This window comes from Myxine glutinosa, chromosome 1 (assembly GCF_964187855.1).
Source record: "Myxine glutinosa chromosome 1, kmMyxGlut1.1, whole genome shotgun sequence".
Taxonomy (NCBI): Eukaryota; Metazoa; Chordata; class Myxini; order Myxiniformes; family Myxinidae; genus Myxine; species Myxine glutinosa.
This window is the reverse complement of record NC_136261.1, coordinates 225,941,430-225,960,456: the sequence shown is the minus strand read 5'-3', so window position 1 is coordinate 225,960,456 and position 19,027 is coordinate 225,941,430. Positions and strand designations below refer to the sequence as shown.

General features: G+C 41.5%; 1 protein-coding gene across 6 annotated transcripts in view; it reads right to left on the bottom strand.

Annotated features, from left to right (window-relative positions):
- The window catches only part of LOC137434425 (traf2 and NCK-interacting protein kinase), a 288,002-nt gene that overhangs the window by 109,286 nt on the left and 159,689 nt on the right, over positions 1-19,027 (bottom strand). For 3 of the 6 annotated variants that reach the window (XM_068127408.2, XM_068127415.2, XM_068127423.2), the window contains exons 16-17: positions 4,461-5,288; positions 3,856-4,017 (exon numbers count right to left, since the gene is read on the bottom strand). In XM_068127408.2, the coding sequence (XP_067983509.2) occupies positions 3,856-4,017; positions 4,461-5,288 (990 nt within the window). Of the gene's footprint in view, positions 1-3,855; positions 4,018-4,460; positions 5,289-17,236; positions 18,711-19,027 lie in introns of those variants that run through there. The other 3 variants (XM_068127432.2, XM_078784448.1, XM_068127441.2) reach the window with 2 other exon arrangements.

Below are 19,027 nucleotides of genomic sequence, written 5' to 3'. Positions count from 1 at the left end.
TGGACGTGGATTTAAATTATAATGTTGACAAATTATTAATTGTGTTGTGGTTAATAAAATATAATCGGCCGGATGCTGGAGTATAAAAATGGGAGCAACCGGAGTGTTCGGGGAGAGAGAATCCCAGCAAATGCCTTAATTGGCAGTAATATTAATTGGCAAAATGTAATTTGATTTGCAAGATCCTCTCTCCTGCTTGCATAAATTAACTTTGAAATCTGTAACATTTTAATGCAACTATTAAAAAACTATTGAACTCTGTTATGCTTGGAACTTGATTGGTGAAGACTAATTTCTTTTAATGATTGAACTCAGTAAACCTTTGAACCTAAACGGAAGAGTGAGGTAAAATTCTTCCACACCTGTCGCATGATCTTTTAACCTTATAAAACCCCATATTTGGGGCACTGTTATATTCCTGGTATGTGCTATCCTTGTGACCAACACAATGGTACCAAAAACACAGAAATCGGATGAAAAGTGACAAAGTTATCAGCAGTTATGTTTCCCCCAAAACCAAGTTTTTCAGTGTTAACCTACCAAACACCTCGTAACTTATAAAGTGGCTTACAGATAAACCTGATACCACAATTTCACCTTGCATACTACCCATGGTTGTTCAAGGAGGATTATTCCAGGAATTTCTAGCACTCTGCCAAGTCAAAATCTAAACGTAGCGGGTGTTCAACGAAGTCAAAATTGGATTTTGGGAGTTCCAGGTTTTGGGCATACCAATTTGTGAAAAAATGGCCAATCGATTTAGCAAAGGAAGTCTGGAGTAATCTTGGATATTGGTACATAAACATAAACAACTGCTGGGCTGAGAAAACGAGGAATGCCACAACAGGAAGTCTTGTGCCTGATCTCAAATGCTTCCTTTGGACTCAAGCCCCTCACAGACTATGTGCATTCTCTGGGTTTGAAGCTCGGAATTTATGCTCATCTTAGCAACAATAAAAGTGAAGGATATTCTGGAACAACACGCGATCAAATTGCAAAGACATTACATTTGCCAAATGGGGATTGCATTGATTCGGCCATACCAGAAGAGGGCGCTATTGGCTAAACCATGATAGGCCATGTTTTTGAATAAAATGGAGCGAGTGATTGCATTTGGCCTGCTAACAATAGAGATCTTCCACCAACAGTGAATTATGCATTGCTAGGGGAAACTTGCAACTTGAAGAGGAACAATGGGGACATCCAGGACCAATTAGATGATGTGCTGAGCATTATTGCTTCGGGAGGGGAATAACTAGGATATGCTTGAGTCAGATGCGTTGGAAAGTCCAAGATATGCTCAATGTGGGTGACTTCAGCTTAAGTAACGGTGAATCTCTGCATGTGCCTTTGCTGAGCACCCCGCCGCAACAACCTCAATCAGCACTCATTGTGCATCCATGGCCGGGGACTCTTTTATCGTGAATCATGAGAAATCCGGAAATGGCAGCCGAAAAGTGGATGGAATAATGGCCGACTCGGTAGCATAGTGGTTAGAGCATCCACTGTGAGTCAGGGAGGTCAGCGGTTCGATTCCGACCCTGAACAAGTCATACTAAAGACTTTTAAAATGGCACATGCCGCTTCCTTGCTTGACACTCAGCATTTAAAAGATAGAGCGGGGGTAAACCCCATTGGTTGGCATCCATGGGGAAGAGGATATTATTCCTCCTTAGTTGCACCACTGTGTGCGGAGAGAAAAGCGACATTGCAAAGATGCCTTCGCTGGTACTCAGAGTGCTTTGTTTCGTGACGTCACTTCACCCAAGCTCAGGGGCTGTTTGTCTGAAGTCAAGTCCGGTGTTGTCTCCTGTATTTGTTGAAATGAGTGTGGGTGATTTATGTTGTAGGCCTTTACCCTGTACAAAAAAATTAATAAAAGGCACACTACAGCCTTGACAACAAAGGCACCAGCAGCATTCCCACAAAGCTGCATCCGTCCCTGTATTCTTTAAACATCACAACGGTTCAAATTCTACATAATAAAGGATGATTATGAAGACAAACCTCTCGGTTTATAACAAGCTTCTTTCTTCTTTCAAGAAGACAAGATTCTGAAATGCTGAAAGACTTCTTTCTAACAAGCTTTCAAGCAACAACTTCTTTCCCATTTTTACGAACCCATCCGACATTTTCCTCCTGCTTGTCGTACCTCTGAGCTGATAGGTGACAATATAGTCACCAAGGCTCTTAATAGGATGACTGAGTGAGACGGCCTGTTAGTGTTTCCATTCAAATTCCTTGCTCATTGTGAAAGGAACGCTGATTCAAATCCATAACATATGTTTCTTCGTTGTCTACTAATGTCCTTATAATTCATGTAAAATACACTGATGTCTCCTCACGTCTTCATCCTGAATGTAATGTATGTACAAGCTCCATCATTAGCTTTACATCAATGTGAAAAAAAAAACAGCACGAAAACTCCCAGAAAACCTGGAGAGTTGGAGCCTCTGCATATGAAAATTTGGACCCCGACCGGGTCCCCCTTAAGATTGAGTAAAGAAGAAATGTTAAATAGTTGTCAGTATTGTAGGAGTGGAGAGAAAGTTGTAATTAAGTGGTGTAGTGTCAAGATCAAGGTGACAGTGCGGGCAGAATGCCAATAGGATTAGAACTGCAATGGGCAACGCCGGGTACCCCAGATAGTAAGCTTACACAATATAATCTTCAACATGTAATACAACCGACTGTGATGTCCACAATTAGGGCTCACATATATTGGTTCTTGGCGTTCGTGAGCGCTCTAGAAACTAGAACGGCACTTGTTGGGGCGCATACCTCGGCCTGTTTACGTGTTCTATCCCACTGATAGGCCAGATCTGCATCTGGAACTTAACCAACATTTAATTGCCTTGTTCTTGTCACCTACCCAACTCATCCACCAAGTGTTGTTATAATGTGTCCACAACTTTTTGAAATATCACACGATATATCGTTTTTGGCCCCATCTCTCAATGGTGACGAATCACTTTTTAAAATCCTAGTATAATCCTAGTGATCCGGATCTTCAGCAAAATCAAATAAATTCGTCTTTGTCACACACCCAAACTGTCCACAATTTTTTTTTCTGAATACGTCCAAAACCTTTAGAGATACCGACAGACAACCAGGCAGACAGACATGGGTGAAAACACAACCTCTGTCCACCTCCAGTGGCGGAGGTAATAAGACGCATGCACTCCTGCGAAAAATATTTGGTTGTTTTGTCACCACAAACAAACATTTTCAATATTAACCTTGAGATTTTGACTTTACTTATGGAGATGCAGAGCAATTCGTTCAATTCCAGCTTGTCTTAGCTTGTTTTGAGCACAGAAACGTTTTTGTCTGTATATGAGAGACATGGTCAGATAAACAAGTTTCTTTGCATTAAATTGGAGATGCTTCAGGATAGCATACCAGGATAAACCTTTCAAAAATGGTAAGCACTGTTATGACTATGAATCCTCTGATTTAGAATTCAGATTTGTGCTGCACCTGGGATTAGAGCTTGTAAACTTATTTGTAAGAAAGGATAAACATATAACCAAATTTATAATACATACCAAATTTTTATTACAAAATATTACAAAATTTTATTACAAAATTATTATAAATTAATTGATAATTATTAAAATTATTAATTAATTATTACAAAATTATTACAATTTTTTTATTACAAAATGCTAAAATAAAAAATAAAAAATTTTTTTGCAACTAAAGTAGAAAGGTTTAGTTTCTTATGTGGAAAAGTGTGCATTGTTTATTGTTGAGAATGGAAAGAAGGGGGTCGAGCAAAAGTGTTCAGATATTTAGCCCGTGGACTAAAGGAAGTTTAAATAAATAAAGTGCCTCAAAGGGTATGTTTAATACCTGCACATCAGTGGTACGTGTAAGTGGCGGGGTGCGGCTGGGAGCTGCTGCAGTGCCAAATGACTCTGAGCGGGGTGGCACAGGTGTCTCGGCATTGCGTCCAAGTGCCTTGGATGCCATGAGAGGAGACGACTGCTTGTTCAGCTGGGATCGAGCCTGGACCTAAAGAGTAGGAATGGAATGGATTATATTGAGATAAGCACAAACGACATGCATAGACCCAAAGCAGAAAATCCTTGTGAGCACATGTCAGAAGAGCCTTCCACCTTATGAAAAATGCCCAAAAGACCTCCAAAGATTCGACGTTTTAAGCAACAGATGCAGAATTGAAAGAAATGGGAGGAAGAGGTGAGGAAGCATCCCATCCCATAAATTCCACAGAATATGGAGAAAAGCAAGCAGAAATAATATGTAGGGTTTGAAAGATATTGCACACACCATTAGGTTGGCAATTCCTTTCAAAAGAAGAAAACATTGGCAATAAAAGATGAACCATGAAAGGTAGAAATGGTTCGAATGTCCCAAAGGGTGCTTCAGATCAGCATGGCTACCATCACCAAGGTAGCAAAAAAGCCCTCAACCAAGCACAGTAGAGAAGAACTAGCCTCTGCATGAACAATTGGTCCAGGCTGAGGGGTTGTCACGTCCAGTGGGATGTGGAGATCTTCCAGAGACACCGAGCGCCGTGCCAGGCGCTTGAGGTACGAGACACTAGGTGTCGCAGCAGAGAAGGGTGTTGGTTGGCTTGACTTTCGCGCTCCAAAGACTCTCATAACCGGTGGCCCGGGAGGTGTTAAATTGACACATCTGGGTGATGCCGACGACAAAGCCACAATATTGTTGGCTAAAACATTAACCCGTGCTGCAGGCCTTCCTGCAGACCTTGCTGTCTCATCAACCACAGGCAGATCATCTTTGGACATTGAATGTCTCTTTTTCCACTCTGAACTTTGGAGAACAACAGGCATCTGCGTAGACCTGGTGCTGACCCGGGTATCATGAAGAAGCCTGGGTGTTATTGACACAGCCTGCGGTTCTACAACAACTCGAGCCTGAGGCTTTATTGGTGACTCAATCGACACGTCTTCTGAGGAAACCGATCTGCGCTGGAGTCTTTTCTGAGTACGAATAACACCTTGATCACGGATATTTTGTGATTGGTGAAATACTTGCTCGTTGTGGGACTCTTGCTTAAACTCAGGTGGACAAACTCGCTGACCGAGTGGTGGCCCTTTCAAGCCAAGAATGCTCCGTGACTTGGCAATGGCAGCGCGCAACAAACTGTCAGACATTGAGAGTGCTAAGGCACCGTCCGCAGACTTGCGCCTTGGTACCTCTGGTGCCTGTAAATTTCGGTCGTAAGCCCCATGACCAGGGTGTCCGACCAAGTTGGGTAGAGGGTCGTTGGCATTTTGGAGAGAACGCCACTGCACCTGTGTTGGAATAAAAATCAGCCCAAAGAGGCGATATGGTTTAACGTAGCCCACTGCCGGAAGCAGAGCTACCTTTTCAGGGGAAGTTACGTTTTTAAAAGAATAAAAATGTATTTTTGCCGCATAAAACAGGTCAACATTCATTTTGGGACCATCTGAGGCAGATAGAAGATCATGAGGTACATTCAATTCCAATGCATTTCCATGAAAGATGAAACTAATACATTTGACTCATTAAATGAAGCCTTGGAGACGTGCAAAAGCCTTTGAGACTATAGAATAGAAAATCATAAATAAATAAATGAATAAAAACTTTATCCAATTTTTTCTTTTGCTTATAGTTTCCTAAAATGCCATTCTTTAAAAAAATTCATTGTGAATATGATTAACCATTAAAAGCATTCATTTTAATGATTTGTTGTGAATATTCATCATGAATACCATTCAGCCCAGTGTATTATTAATATCAATGCCACTTATTCATTACACAAGATCCATGTAATGGGGACTTGCACATACAACAACAACAACAACAACAACAGGCATTTTAAGGCCATTTCCCCTGCTAGAGCGGGGGTTAGCCTTGCGGGCCCCATGACAATCTTCTCCATTTTGCCCTATTTTCTCCATCTCCCCCTGTTAACCCCCTTGCCCGCATTTCTTCTTCCACCACCTTTAGCCAAGTCTTTCTCGGTCTTCCCCGTCTTCTACTTCCTTCTACATTCATTTCCATCACTCTTCTTCTCAACCAGTCACTTTCATCCTTCCTCAACACATGACCAAACCATCTCAACCTGTTCCTCTTCACAGCATCCATCACAGGACACTGCGCGCGCGCACACACACACACACACACACACACACACACACACACACACACACACACACACACACACACACACACACACACACACACACACACACACACACGTCACACATCACTTGCACATGTGATAAAGTATACATTCATGTACAAATATTTCAATGAAATTTTGAAAACTATATAATATCAAATAGTTTCCAAGACAAATACAGAAAAAGAAAGACGTGAGGTGAAATCAAATAAATTATATTCTGCAATTACATACAACTATATCCTCATTATCCCTTACTCTATACAAACCCTACAAATAATCCCCCAATACAGTTCAACCACAAGTAAACAATATATGAAAGAAAATGCCACAAAAGAAAGAAAATGGTAGTGAATGTGCAGGTGGCTGCAAGGGTCGTCATCGTAATGATCGTCATCATCATGGTTGCCCTTCATAGCGAAGAAGGCTGTTCACATGTGACAAGCAAGTAACCTGGGAACAAGTTTGTTTGTAGTGTAGGAGCCACTCCCCAGATAACAAGCACAATGAGATAGGAAGCAGTGCAACCTGGTGTGGAGTGATATCCAAAAAAACCAAACGACTTGCTACCCATAGATTTACCCAAGAATTTGTGATTTGGCCGGGGTGCTGGCTATGTCTCATGAAAGACACCACTGGATCGTTAGCATCCACCAACAAGTGTTAGCATTGGGTCCTCTGGCTCAACGCCCTTCCGATGGACAGTGCACGCAATGACGCGTAGCCCTGAAAGTGAAACACCAGGATGACCGTTTATAGTGGGTTGGGATTCAAACCCAAGCTAGACCGCATAAAGGCAAGTGCGCATTCTGCGAAGCTATCCCATCGGTCCTGTATGGGTCAAAGCATAAGGAGAAATGGGATAATAAAAAAACACATCATACTTCCTAGATTACATTGGAGGGAGGGGGACTGGGAGGGCTGGAAAGAGCTCGATAAATCACACTTAAAGTTGGGAAATATTCAGACTATTCTCTGTAATAAAGAGAGCACACAAAAAGAGCATATTGTGAGGAGAGAAGAAATGATTATTACAACAAAATTCAAATTTTACTTCATGATTTGGGTTAAAGGTCGAAATGTTGAGAAGGTGAGGAAAAAGTTTAGCTATTTCGTCTGAGAATGACTGCATAAACCGAAGGATTAAATAACAGCGAATTTGATCAAAAGTCAAAATGATCACAAATCGAAAGTTTAATGAAATAATAATATCACTGAATACCATTGTATAGCTCACCAAATTATGGAAATCACAAACCTAATAATCTCATTCCCTGTAATGGAGAAGATCTATCTGCACAATATTCAGACAGCCAAAGTGTAAGCCACAAGGGAAAAGAAGAAAAAAAACCCAAAAATCAAATCAAACTATGTGCAAGTGTTACAAGCTTACCATTTAAATGTGTTTCGATTCACGTGTAATTTGGTTAATATTGAATTTAAATATACATTGCTGGAGTTTCCATCGCACACCATTGTGAAATCGACAAACCTGTGACGCAAGTTAGTGTATCACAGGTTTATCAAATCATGGGAATTTGGCTTTTTTAATGCCAACTATTTTACTCAATGTAAAAACGCACCAGAAGACGATACGTTAAGACAGGATAAAACTAAAAATAGGACCGCACGGGTCCTGAAGCTCATCTGGATCAGGAGCAAGTCACTCAAACCCCACACAAACTCCCTCAGACCCTGATAATTTTAATGCCGTGAACAAACTTTGGTATATGATTGGTGATGAAGGTTGTGGTCAAGTTTCATTGAAATCGTGTGTGCAGTTTCAAAGAAAAGAGCACATACTTATTTGGGTCAAATACCCCTCACCCCCACACTGTAATCCTCCTTAATGAACGCAGACTTTGAAGCGGTCAATACACTGTCATAAGGCATCAGATATGCAGCTTGTGGCCAGGTTTCATCAAAACTGTGTGTATAGTTTCAGAGAAGAGAGCAAATAGCTATTTTGGGGGGTCAAACCCAACACCCGTGGCCTGCACCCTCCGTAGACCCCTCAATGAGCACAGCTTTTGCTGCGGTCAATACACTGTCATTAGACATCAGATATGAAGCTTGTGGCCAAGTTTCATCAAAATTGTGTGTGTAGTTTCAGAGAAGAGAGCAAATACCTATTTTGGGGCATCAAACCCAACCCCCGCACCCTCCGTAGACCCCCTCAATGAGCGCAGATTTTGATGTGGTCAATACACCTTCGTTAGGCATCAGATATGCAGCTTGTGGCCACGTTTCATCAAAATTGTGGGTGTAGTTTCAGAAAAGAGAGCAAATACCTATTTTGGGGCATCAAATCCAACCCCCGCACCCTCCGTAGACCCCCTCAATGAGCGCAGATTTTTATGTGGTCAATACACCTTCGTTAGGCATCAGATATGCCGCTTGTGGCCACGTTTCATCAAAATTGTGGGTGTAGTTTCAGAAAAGAGAGCAAATACCTATTTTGGGGGGTCAAACCCAACCCCCGCACCCTCCGTAGACCCCCTCAATGAGCACAGATTTTGATGCGGTCAATACACTGTCATTAGACATCAGATATGAAGCTTGTGGCCAAGTTTCATCAAAATTGTGTTTAGTTTCAGAGAAGAAAGCAAATACCTATTTTGGGGTGTCAAACCCAACCCCCGCCAGCCTCCGTAGACCCCTCGATGAGCGCAGATTTTGATGCGGTCAATACACCTTCGTTAGGCATCAGATATGCAGCTTGTGGCCACGTTTCATCAAAATTGTGGGTGTAGTTGAAATGACAATGACTGAAGTGTTTACAGACTCACTGACTGACCCGCGGACACTGCTCGATCGCATAAGCTCACCGGACTAAAGTCCAGTTGAGCTAAAAAATAAAAATAAAATAGAGGGAAAGAGAAGAACAGTAAATGACATAAAAACAAAATAAAAAGTGAGTCGTTTTTGTATGCAGGGATCCATTCGACTAGTTTATGAATAGCAGGCAGTGCATGCTACAGGCTGTTGAACTTGGCACATTAGCGAGAGGAATTTGGTGGAGACTGGAATCTCACAATTGTGTGTGAAACAAGCACATCCTAAATAAATACCAGCAAAAGCCGCAAAATATGGTGACTTCATCACTGGCAGTGACTTTGTGTACATTTTTTTACTAGTCCGGCCAGGCCAGTTAAAGTGGCATTTACACCAATCTCTCCAGCTTTTACTGCTCAAAAACACCGATAATATCAAACAAAGGTTGACAATGTTACACCTGTCTGCTACTGCTAAACAAATACCGTAATGTGGTGAACAATATTATTCTTATGGAAAGAGTCCCTTTGATGTAAACGCGTGACGAATGCAAGAATGGAATGTGATTGCTCAAGTCCGAGAGTACTTAATGTATTGACAGACAGATTAATACGCAGACAGGCGGTGGACAGATGGACTGGCAGACGATGTAATGTCTAGACCTGCATTTAGAGGATCGCGTAGTCATTCGGATGCTGGTCAGGTGTGGTAAAAGCTCGGGGCTGTCTGTAACTTGTGAAATGTCATTTTGTGTCCAGGATTGATAAGATCTGGTGTAATTGGAGGAAACAACAACTTTTTCCAATGGGTACCTTCCGGACATTTGATGCTGTGATGCCAAAGCCGTTAATCTCCATCTCGGATCACTGCAACTCCATTTACAAATTTAAACATATCCTTGACACCTCTCCAAATATATTTTTACAGAAACTTTCAATATTCTGACCGAGCGGCACTATTTTCACATTTCTGGACTACTCGTAGACTCAAAAGAAACAAGGTTCTGCATTAGAGTCTCCAGCATCATGTTTCATTGCCTTGGATGTGATCTTGAAGCAGTCACGTACCTTTCAATCCCAGTAAATATTCAACCTCCCGATTTAGTTGTCAAAAACCTGACGCTCTTTCATGTTCAGGGATTTCATTTTGTGGAGTTTGACAGGTACTCCAACAGGAAAATGGCCTGGCAAAGATATGTCTACAAGGGACTTTGATAAATGGAGATGCCACGTGTTCAACTGGAATGTTTACGGTCCAGGTGTCATAAAGGAACCTGATCAGTATGTCAAATTTCTTTCCCTTCCAATGATGGAATTCATTTGCGTTCGATTTTGGATTCCAGTCTGCCCACCATCATTGAACAGCAGCAACACTGAACTTCCACAACATGGATATTGTTCTCGACGATGTTGATGAACCTGTTTTCACAGATTACTAATACACCAAAAGAGGGCCCACAGTGCAAACATCAACCACAACTCCATCAACTATTTTTGGACTGAAGCATGTTAGCCATGTGATTATATTAAAAGTCATTGTTTTGACAATGTAGGGTATAATCCCCAGGGCAGGGAGTGGTAGGGAGAGTGTGAGGAGAGGGGTAGGGTAAACATTCTCAACTGGTGGCGCATTCACACAACTTGTTCTCAGACAAACCTTTATTTTACAGCCATGTGATAATACAACACATTCTTCTTAGTAGGCTTGAGGAGCTTGATGGATACTTGATGCAGATTCAAAATAATTACGTGCAATTGGTTTATCCTTAGTCCGACTGTTTAGTATAGAGGAAGCGTACTTATTTTTGATCCGATTGGTCTGACTTTGATTCCCGACCCAAATATAAACTATCAAATTGGTGATGCTGTGAAGATGATGGGAATAGAGCCTGTGATGGATGCTGTGAAGAGGAACAGGTTGAGATGGTTTGGTCATGTGTTGACGAAGGATGAAAGTGACTGGTTGAGAAGAGTGATGGAAATGAATGTAGAAGGAAGTAGAGGACGGGAAAGACCGAGAAAGACTTGGCTAAAGATGGTGGAAGAAGAAATGCGGGCAAGGGGGTTAACAAGGAGAGATGCAGAAAATAGGGCAAAATGGAGAAGATTGTCATGGGGACCGCAAGGCTAACCCCCGCTCTAGCAGGGAAAATGGCCTTAAAATGCATGTTGTTGTTGTTGTTGTTGTTGTTGTAAATTGGTGCTTCACAGACAGGGTGTTTTGTCACAAAGTGTGTTGACCCTTGGATAGCTATTAAACCAGGTGGATAGCTATTAAACCAGGTGTTTAGTTTGCTAGCATTAGTTGGTGGGAGCAAAATATCCCAAAATATACTTTGCGAATAATTGGTGCGATTACAGTGGTGTCCTTGATGTTATTGCCGATCTTACTGACAACGCACATGTCATGAGCATCTATGTGTCTGGCAGCATCTCTGGAATGTCAGGTGCAGGCTCGATCAAACAGTAGATCTGGGTTGTTGTTTTTAACATTTGTCATGACATCAAACTTGTACAGTTCAACAAAGTTCATGAGAACATCATCAACTGTGGGAATTTCGCTGAAGAGGCCTTCGGTCAGGTTTCTCCAAACACATAATTCCATCGTCTTCCGTTTGTAAAAGTGAAGGAGTGAGTCATCTTCCTTTTCATCCAAATATAAAATGAAAAGTTCATGAACTAGGTTTGGCCTAAATGACAGCTCAGTATAATCCACAATATCAGAATGCAGTATCGTTTTCTCTCAATACCAAGAAGTAGAAACGTTTCCAGAAGTTGTTCCATTACCTTCAGCAGCCTGTTGTCATCTGTCAGGTCATATATATCTGCACATTCATACTCGGTATAGCCTTATGATGGCTGAACGGCTAAGGTGGCTGGCTTAAGATCCTAGGATCTTGAGTTCGAGCCCCGGTCGTGCCGTTGAGATAACACCAGGTGGGGTTGACTCAGCCTGTCATCCCTCCGAGGTCAGCAAAACGAGTACCCGCTTACTGGTAACAGGGGGGCACAATGCATCAGCAGCGTGGCCACGCTTCCAGAAAAAATGATGCAACGAGCAGCCACAGGCTGAATAAGAAACAACAACAACAACAACATACTTGGTATATATACTGGATTCCAGCTCGATATGTCTCTGATTGCTGGGAATGCCTCCACCTGCTGGGCACTCAAATGCACGAGTTTGCAAAGGTCACTATTGGAGTCGATTTCGAAAAACTTTTCCACTTCACTCTTCCAGTTCAAGCAAAGCGAGTTATCAGCAATGAGTATATTCACCACTGGCGGATAACCTTTTCAATTTTAAAGCCTTCAGTGCACATGCCTGTAAAACTGGAATAGCTTCTTTCATTGCACCTTTGCAGTCAAAAAAGCAATGCAGTCGATCCAGATTTTTCTTGAGTTTGTCCTGACATTACTTGAGTTGCAGAGAGAGAGTTGTTGCAACCACTTTCATTCTTGTCACTTCAGAAATTATTTTTGACAAATCAGCTAGCCTCGACGGTGTTGTGGTATTTAGTTATTACTAGGGCATGCCCGTACTATATATATGCCCGTACTATATATATATCTAAAATTATATCCCCCCCCTCTATTTACATGAAATGGTTTGGTCCATTCGCAACGCCAAAGCGAACGGCTTGCGAGTACGGTGACAATCCCCCCCCTCTATTTACATGAAATGGTTTGGTCCATTCGCAACGACCACAGAACCCCCCCCCCCCCCCCCTCTATTTACATGAAATGGTTTGGTCCATTCGCAACGCCAAAGCGAACGGCGAACGGCTAAATCGCCATAGCTCGGTAACTACTTGTCCGATTAATTTCAAACCTTGAAAAGGCACATCCTCGGGTCCCCAGCAATATACCTGGCAAGTTTCAAGTATATCGGACCGGTAGTTGTCGAGAAACAGCGGTCACAGACAAACATACATACATACATACAAACATACAAACATACAAACATACACACAGAGATTACTGGAATTATAGATAGATATCTGAATCCTTCTCGGTGAAAGTTTGATTTTCCTTCTATGCAGTTACAGGCTGGAAGTAAACATTGGAAAGACGGATGAGATACATGGAAAAACTAGAACGGCATTCAGTAGAGCGCATACCTCCGCCAGGCTGAACAGTTTATGTTTTGTATCCCATGTATAGGCCGGATCTGGATTCGGACCTGAACCAAAATCTAATCGGCTTGTTCTTGTCATCTAACCAACTCATCCCCCAAGTTTAGTCATAACTCGTCAATAACCTTTTTAAAATATCATGTTATACTGTACGTAGTGTGTTCAAAAAGTATCCGACCTTTATTTTTCGTGCGTAAAAAAAAGAAGCTAGGGAGGCGTTGATTGGTGCACGTATGTAGGCGATCCTAATGTGCACGTGTGAATTTTTTCCCACCTGCAGAAGCTGTCATTCGACGGCAGACCGCCGATGAGTGAGGACATGTAAGCGAGCGCCGTCGGATTTTCGTTTTTGACAAAATGACGGAAAAACTTGAACAACGCTACTGCATCAAATTTTGTGTTTTTTGGCCTCGGGGATGTTGGATGCTTCCATTGTGATGACTGCAACTTGGTTTCTGGGTCGTACCCATAAACCCAGGACTCATCGCCAGTGATCACTGTGTTGAGGAAGCTGGGATCACTGTTCACAGTCTCCAGCATGTCCTGTGCGATCTCCAAATGGAGTTGCTTCTGCTCCATCGTTAGCAGCTTTGGTACGAACTTCGCTGAGATTCTCCTGAAGCCCAAATCCTCCTTCATAATGGAATGAGCGGTGTTGAATCTTGCGAATCGTTTCCACTTGGGAATCGCCAAGCTTTACATAAAATTTGATGCAGTAGCGTTGTTCAAGTTTTTCCGTCATTTTGTCAAAAACGAAAATCCGACGGCGCTCGCTTTCATGTCCTCACTCATCGGCGGTCTGCCGTCGAATGACAGCTTCTGCAGGTGGGAAAAAATTCACGCGTGCGCATTAGGATCGCCTACATACGTGCACCAACCAACGCCTCCCTAGCTTCTTTTTTTTTTACGCACGAAAAATAAAGGTCGGATACTTTTTGAACACAGTAGTATATCGCCAACCCAAAGTCATTCATGAATTTCTGGTAGCCATTGCAGAGGCTTTTGTGGATCATCTCTGCTTTATTTAAAAGTAATTTGTACAAAATTATTACAGTCACTCCCCTCATTATGCATGTCATTCAGCTAGAAGCACCACATCGCAGAAGTCTAAGAATTACCAGGAACATACTTCAACACATTTGCACATATAAAGCGTACACTACCTCTTTATCCCACTCTCTCTCTCTCCCTCTGCTTCTGCCTCTGCCTCTGCCTCTGCCTCTGCCTCTGCCTCTGCCTCTGCCTCTGCCTCTGCCTCCCGTTTGTAAATTTGTGAAAATGTCCCTCAGAAAATGGCATTCAGTGATTAAATTCACCTTTCCTTTAATCTTCCAAAATTGTCACACCAATACTACAAGGTATGATTAAAATCTAGAAATCAAAACACAGAAAATAACTTGCTATGCATTGGCTCACCACACAATCCATAATAAATATGTTGTTGTTCTTGTTCTTTCATGGAGATACATTGCCTTCAGAAAGTATTCACATCCCTTGCCTTTTTTCACATTTTGTTGTGTTACAGCCTGAATATGAAAATGGATTGAATTTTTGTTATGATCTACAAATAATACACCATAATGTCAATGTGGAATTATTTTTCTTCATTTTTTTTTTTACAAATTAAATAAAACTGAAACACATAAACATCTAACTTACATAAGTATTCAACCCCCTGAGTCAACACTTCATAGAAGTGCCTTTGGCAGTGATTACAGCCTTGAGTCTACTTCGGTATGTCTGTATCAGTTCAGCACATCAGGATTTGGGGAGTTTCTCCCATTCATCCTTGCACATTTGTTCAAGCTCCATCAAGTTGGATGGGGACTGTCAGCAATGTTCAAGTCTTTCCACAGATTCTCAATTGGATTAAAGTCTGAGCTTTGGCTGTGCCACTCACCAACTTTCACGTTCTTGTTCTGAAACCATTCAGTGTTGCTTTGGCTGTATGCTTGGGGACAATGTCCTGTTCAATTATAAATCTTTTCCAGTCTTAGGTCTTTTGCATTCTGAAGCAGGTTCTCCTCAAGGATTTGTCTGGATTTGGTTCCATTCATTGTTCCCTCTATCCATACGTCTCTCAGTCCCTGCCACTGAAAAGCATCCCCATAGCATGATGCTGCCATCACAATGCTTCACGTTACGGATGGTGTTAGACGAGTGATGAGCTGTGCTCGGTTTCTGCCAGACATAGCGCTTTGCATTCAGGCCAAATACTTCAATTTTCGTCTCGTCAGACCACAGAATCTTTTGCCTCATACTCTCAGAGTCTTTCATGTGCCTTTTTGCAAACTCCAGGCATGCAGTCATGTGCCTTTTTCTCAGGAGTGGCTTCCATCTGGCCACTCTCCCATAAAGCCTAGATTTGTGAAGGGCTGCACATTGTTGTCCTTCCGGCAGGTTCTCCCATCTCAGCCAAGGAACTCTGTAGTTCTGTCAGAGTGGTCATTGGGTTCTTCGTCACCTCCCTGACCAAGGTCCTTCTTGCCTGGTTGCACAGTTTGGTCGGACGGCCATCTCTAGTAAGTGTCTGGGTAGTTACATATTCTTTCCATTTCCTAATGATGGAGCTCACTGTGCTCTTTGGAACCCTAAACACTCTATAAATTGTTTTACACCCTTCCCTAGATCTATGCCTCCTCACAATTCGGAGTTCTACGGACAGTTCCTTGGACTTCATGGTAGAGTTTCTGCTCTGACATGCACTGTCTACTGTGTGACCTTGTATATAAAGGTGTGTTTCTTTCTCAATCATGTCCAATCAATTGAATTGGCCACAGGTGGACTCCAATCAAGTTGTAAAGACATCTATCTCAAGGATGATCAATGGAAATTGGATCCACCTGAGCTGAATTTGAAGTATCATAGCAAAGGGGTTGAATACTTATTGACGAAAGACATATTTCAGCTTTTAATTTTTATTTACTTTGTAAAAGTTTCTAAAAATAAAAAAAATCCACGTTGACATTATGGGTTGACTATATATTATGTGTAGACCAGTGACAAAATAAATATAAATTTAATCCATATTAAATTCAGGCTGTAACAAGAAAATGTGAAAAAAGTCAACGTATGAGACTACTTTCTGAAGGCACTGTATGTAAGGTGCATCCCCCCACAATAAACTAGGCACCAGAAAAAAAAGTTGAAAAAGACAAGGGGGAAAAAGACAAATAACAAGGGGACAATTATTCCCACTTTCTAGAGGGGTCAGTAGGGGGAAGTTTCTGCCAAGTCTTTTAATAACCAGGTGACCGAACCTGACGCTTGACTACTTAATTAGAACAGGAATTTGTAATTTGTTCATGGTGCCGGCGATAGATCACCTAATTTCCACAAAGGACACCGTGGTATCTTCAATGTCCACCAACTAATAACAGCGGAAGCACCACCTAGTTTATCGTCCATCCGGGGGATGGTACACACATTCATGCAAACTATCCTGCCAGCGAAACACCAGGATGCCGATTTATCGCTGCACGGAGATTCAAATCCGTAATATATATTTTGCTTTGGAGAGGGCTCACTTGCATATTACACAACTAAAATATAATAACTGTGGCACTCGGTAGAGCGCATACCTTCGCCAGGCTGAACAGTTTATGGTTTGCATCCCACTGATAGGCCGTATCTGGATCCGGACCTAAACCAAAAGTTAATCACCTTGTTCTTGTCACATAACCAACTCATCCACCAAGTTTTGTCATAACTCATCTTGAACTTTTTGAAATATCATGCTATATATATTTTGATCCCATCTCTTAATGGTGAGGAATTACATAAAAATTTATCGGATCCAGATCCGGATTCAGATCTTCACCAAAATCTAATCAATTCAGCCTTGTCAAACACCCAACCTCTCCAACACATTTCGTCTAAATCCATCCAAAACTTTTTGTGGTATTCTGTTCAAAGACAAACAGACACACATAGACAGGCAGACAGACAGGGGTGGAAAAATTTCCTCCGTCCACCTTCGGCGAAGGAGGTAAACATAAATGAAATATCATCCTTTCCCTCCAGCATTACATCTCCACCTCACCACTATCCTCTCTGAACCTCCATTTCCTGTTATTTATTCTTCTCCAAATCCCTACCCTCTATATTTCCCCCTGTCATCCTCTTTCACTTAGAGTTAACCTCCCTCTCCTCCCCAAACCCCTTATAAGCATGTACATGGCCTCGAGTACTCAATAATATTTTATAGAATCACAGTTGTGCGCTTCCTAATCATTTAAAACACCCAATCTTGTTTGTTGACTCAGTCACATACGAGTCCTTAGTACATTTGTAATATATACATTATAATCTTGCCTATAAATCAATCAATCAATATATTTCTTTAAAGTGCTTTCCATTGCAAACTAAATCTCAAAATGCTTTACAAAGGAGGATAATAAAAAATTAGGAACGAGTAAAGAATCAAGAATGGCACTAACAAGGATAGAGATTAAGAAAAAACCACTGTAAAAAGATAGGACTTTTGAAAAGATATAAACAATTTGATTGATGAGGTTTTAAAATGCAGAAAACTCTACAGTCAGTAAGAAACACTCAATGCTCAATCACTAAAATTATTCATCTTGGTACAGTGAAGAATCAGGAAATCCGTGCTTCTGAACCGTAGCTTTCTTGCAGGGTCATATCTGGTATGTTAGTAAGGAGAAGGCTTTCATTTACCCACTGGAAAATTTGAGGTGATGGATTAAGGAAGTTTTTTTTTATGGATGGCAAGTGGAAGAAGGGACTAACCTGTAGCCATACATGCAAAGCAACCCCAAACACCTCAACCCACCCCACAGCAAAAGCAATGCTTGGCTCCCCCATCCAGGGAGATTGAAAATTGAGATACTATCCTGGGTCGAATGGTAAAAACCAACCTACCACCGTTGCTTTAAATTCCATCTTCCTCCTCCTCGGTGGGTAACACTCACTACAGGTATCCACCTTCCCGGTAAGAAACAGACAGAGTGGATAAATGATGCAATATAAAGGGTAAGGGAGTCTGTTAGGAAAGCAGACTAGGTGGCTGAACTCAACATGTCACCCAAATAAACTTTTCAAACAAAGCAATATATTGAAATTTCAGGTCAATTGGATGAAAATTGATGATTTTATGTGATGCTGAACTTTGATCTTTTGATCTTTTGACAAAATTATTAATTAGCCTTCTCCATATTATCATAATAAAGGTTTGGTGAAAATTTGATGACAAAACTCAAATGGTAAAAAAGTTACCGCCCGGAAAGACACACACACAAAGACAGACAGACAGACAGACAGACAGACAGACTGGCTAATAATGCTGCAGGTGTTTGTGGATAAAAGTTAATCTGAGCAAACTACAGTACATCCAGTCCGCATGTGATAAAAGTTCAAAATGAAAGGTAAACAAATTATTATATTCTGAGAATGTTATTTTTGATGGAATGGGCTGGTGGACGTGATAGACTCCAAAGACTTGAAGTTCTTGAGTAAACGGGATGGTCTATTTTCAACCATGAGCCTTGAAGGACAACTGGCTTTTGCAGCAAATGAGGAGCCAGTCAGATCATTGAGGCTTGAAGTCACGAATTGCTGAGTGCTGATGGAATTGAACAGGTCATCATGACTGCGACTGAGCTGGTGATGGAGAGCCGGCCTCCTGCCACTGACAATCTGTGTGGTGCAGGACACAGGTGGGCATCATTAGATCCTCCTGGTCTCATCTTCAGTTTATGAGGAGAAAGAACCATCACCCAGAAAAGTAAACAACTAAGATAAGACTCTGCGAAAGAATTTTTAAAATCTGAATATTTTTGTATGAATACAAATCCCAAAAGCAAATGGCAGAAGGAAGAGTATTTTCATTTTTCTTTCACACACATGTGCTTGCTCTCTCTCGCTTTTCCTCTTCTCCATAAGAAAGGATCCAAAATTCCCAAGCCATAGAAAGAAGACAACCATGTTAATCTAAGAAAGAATGAACAGATGAT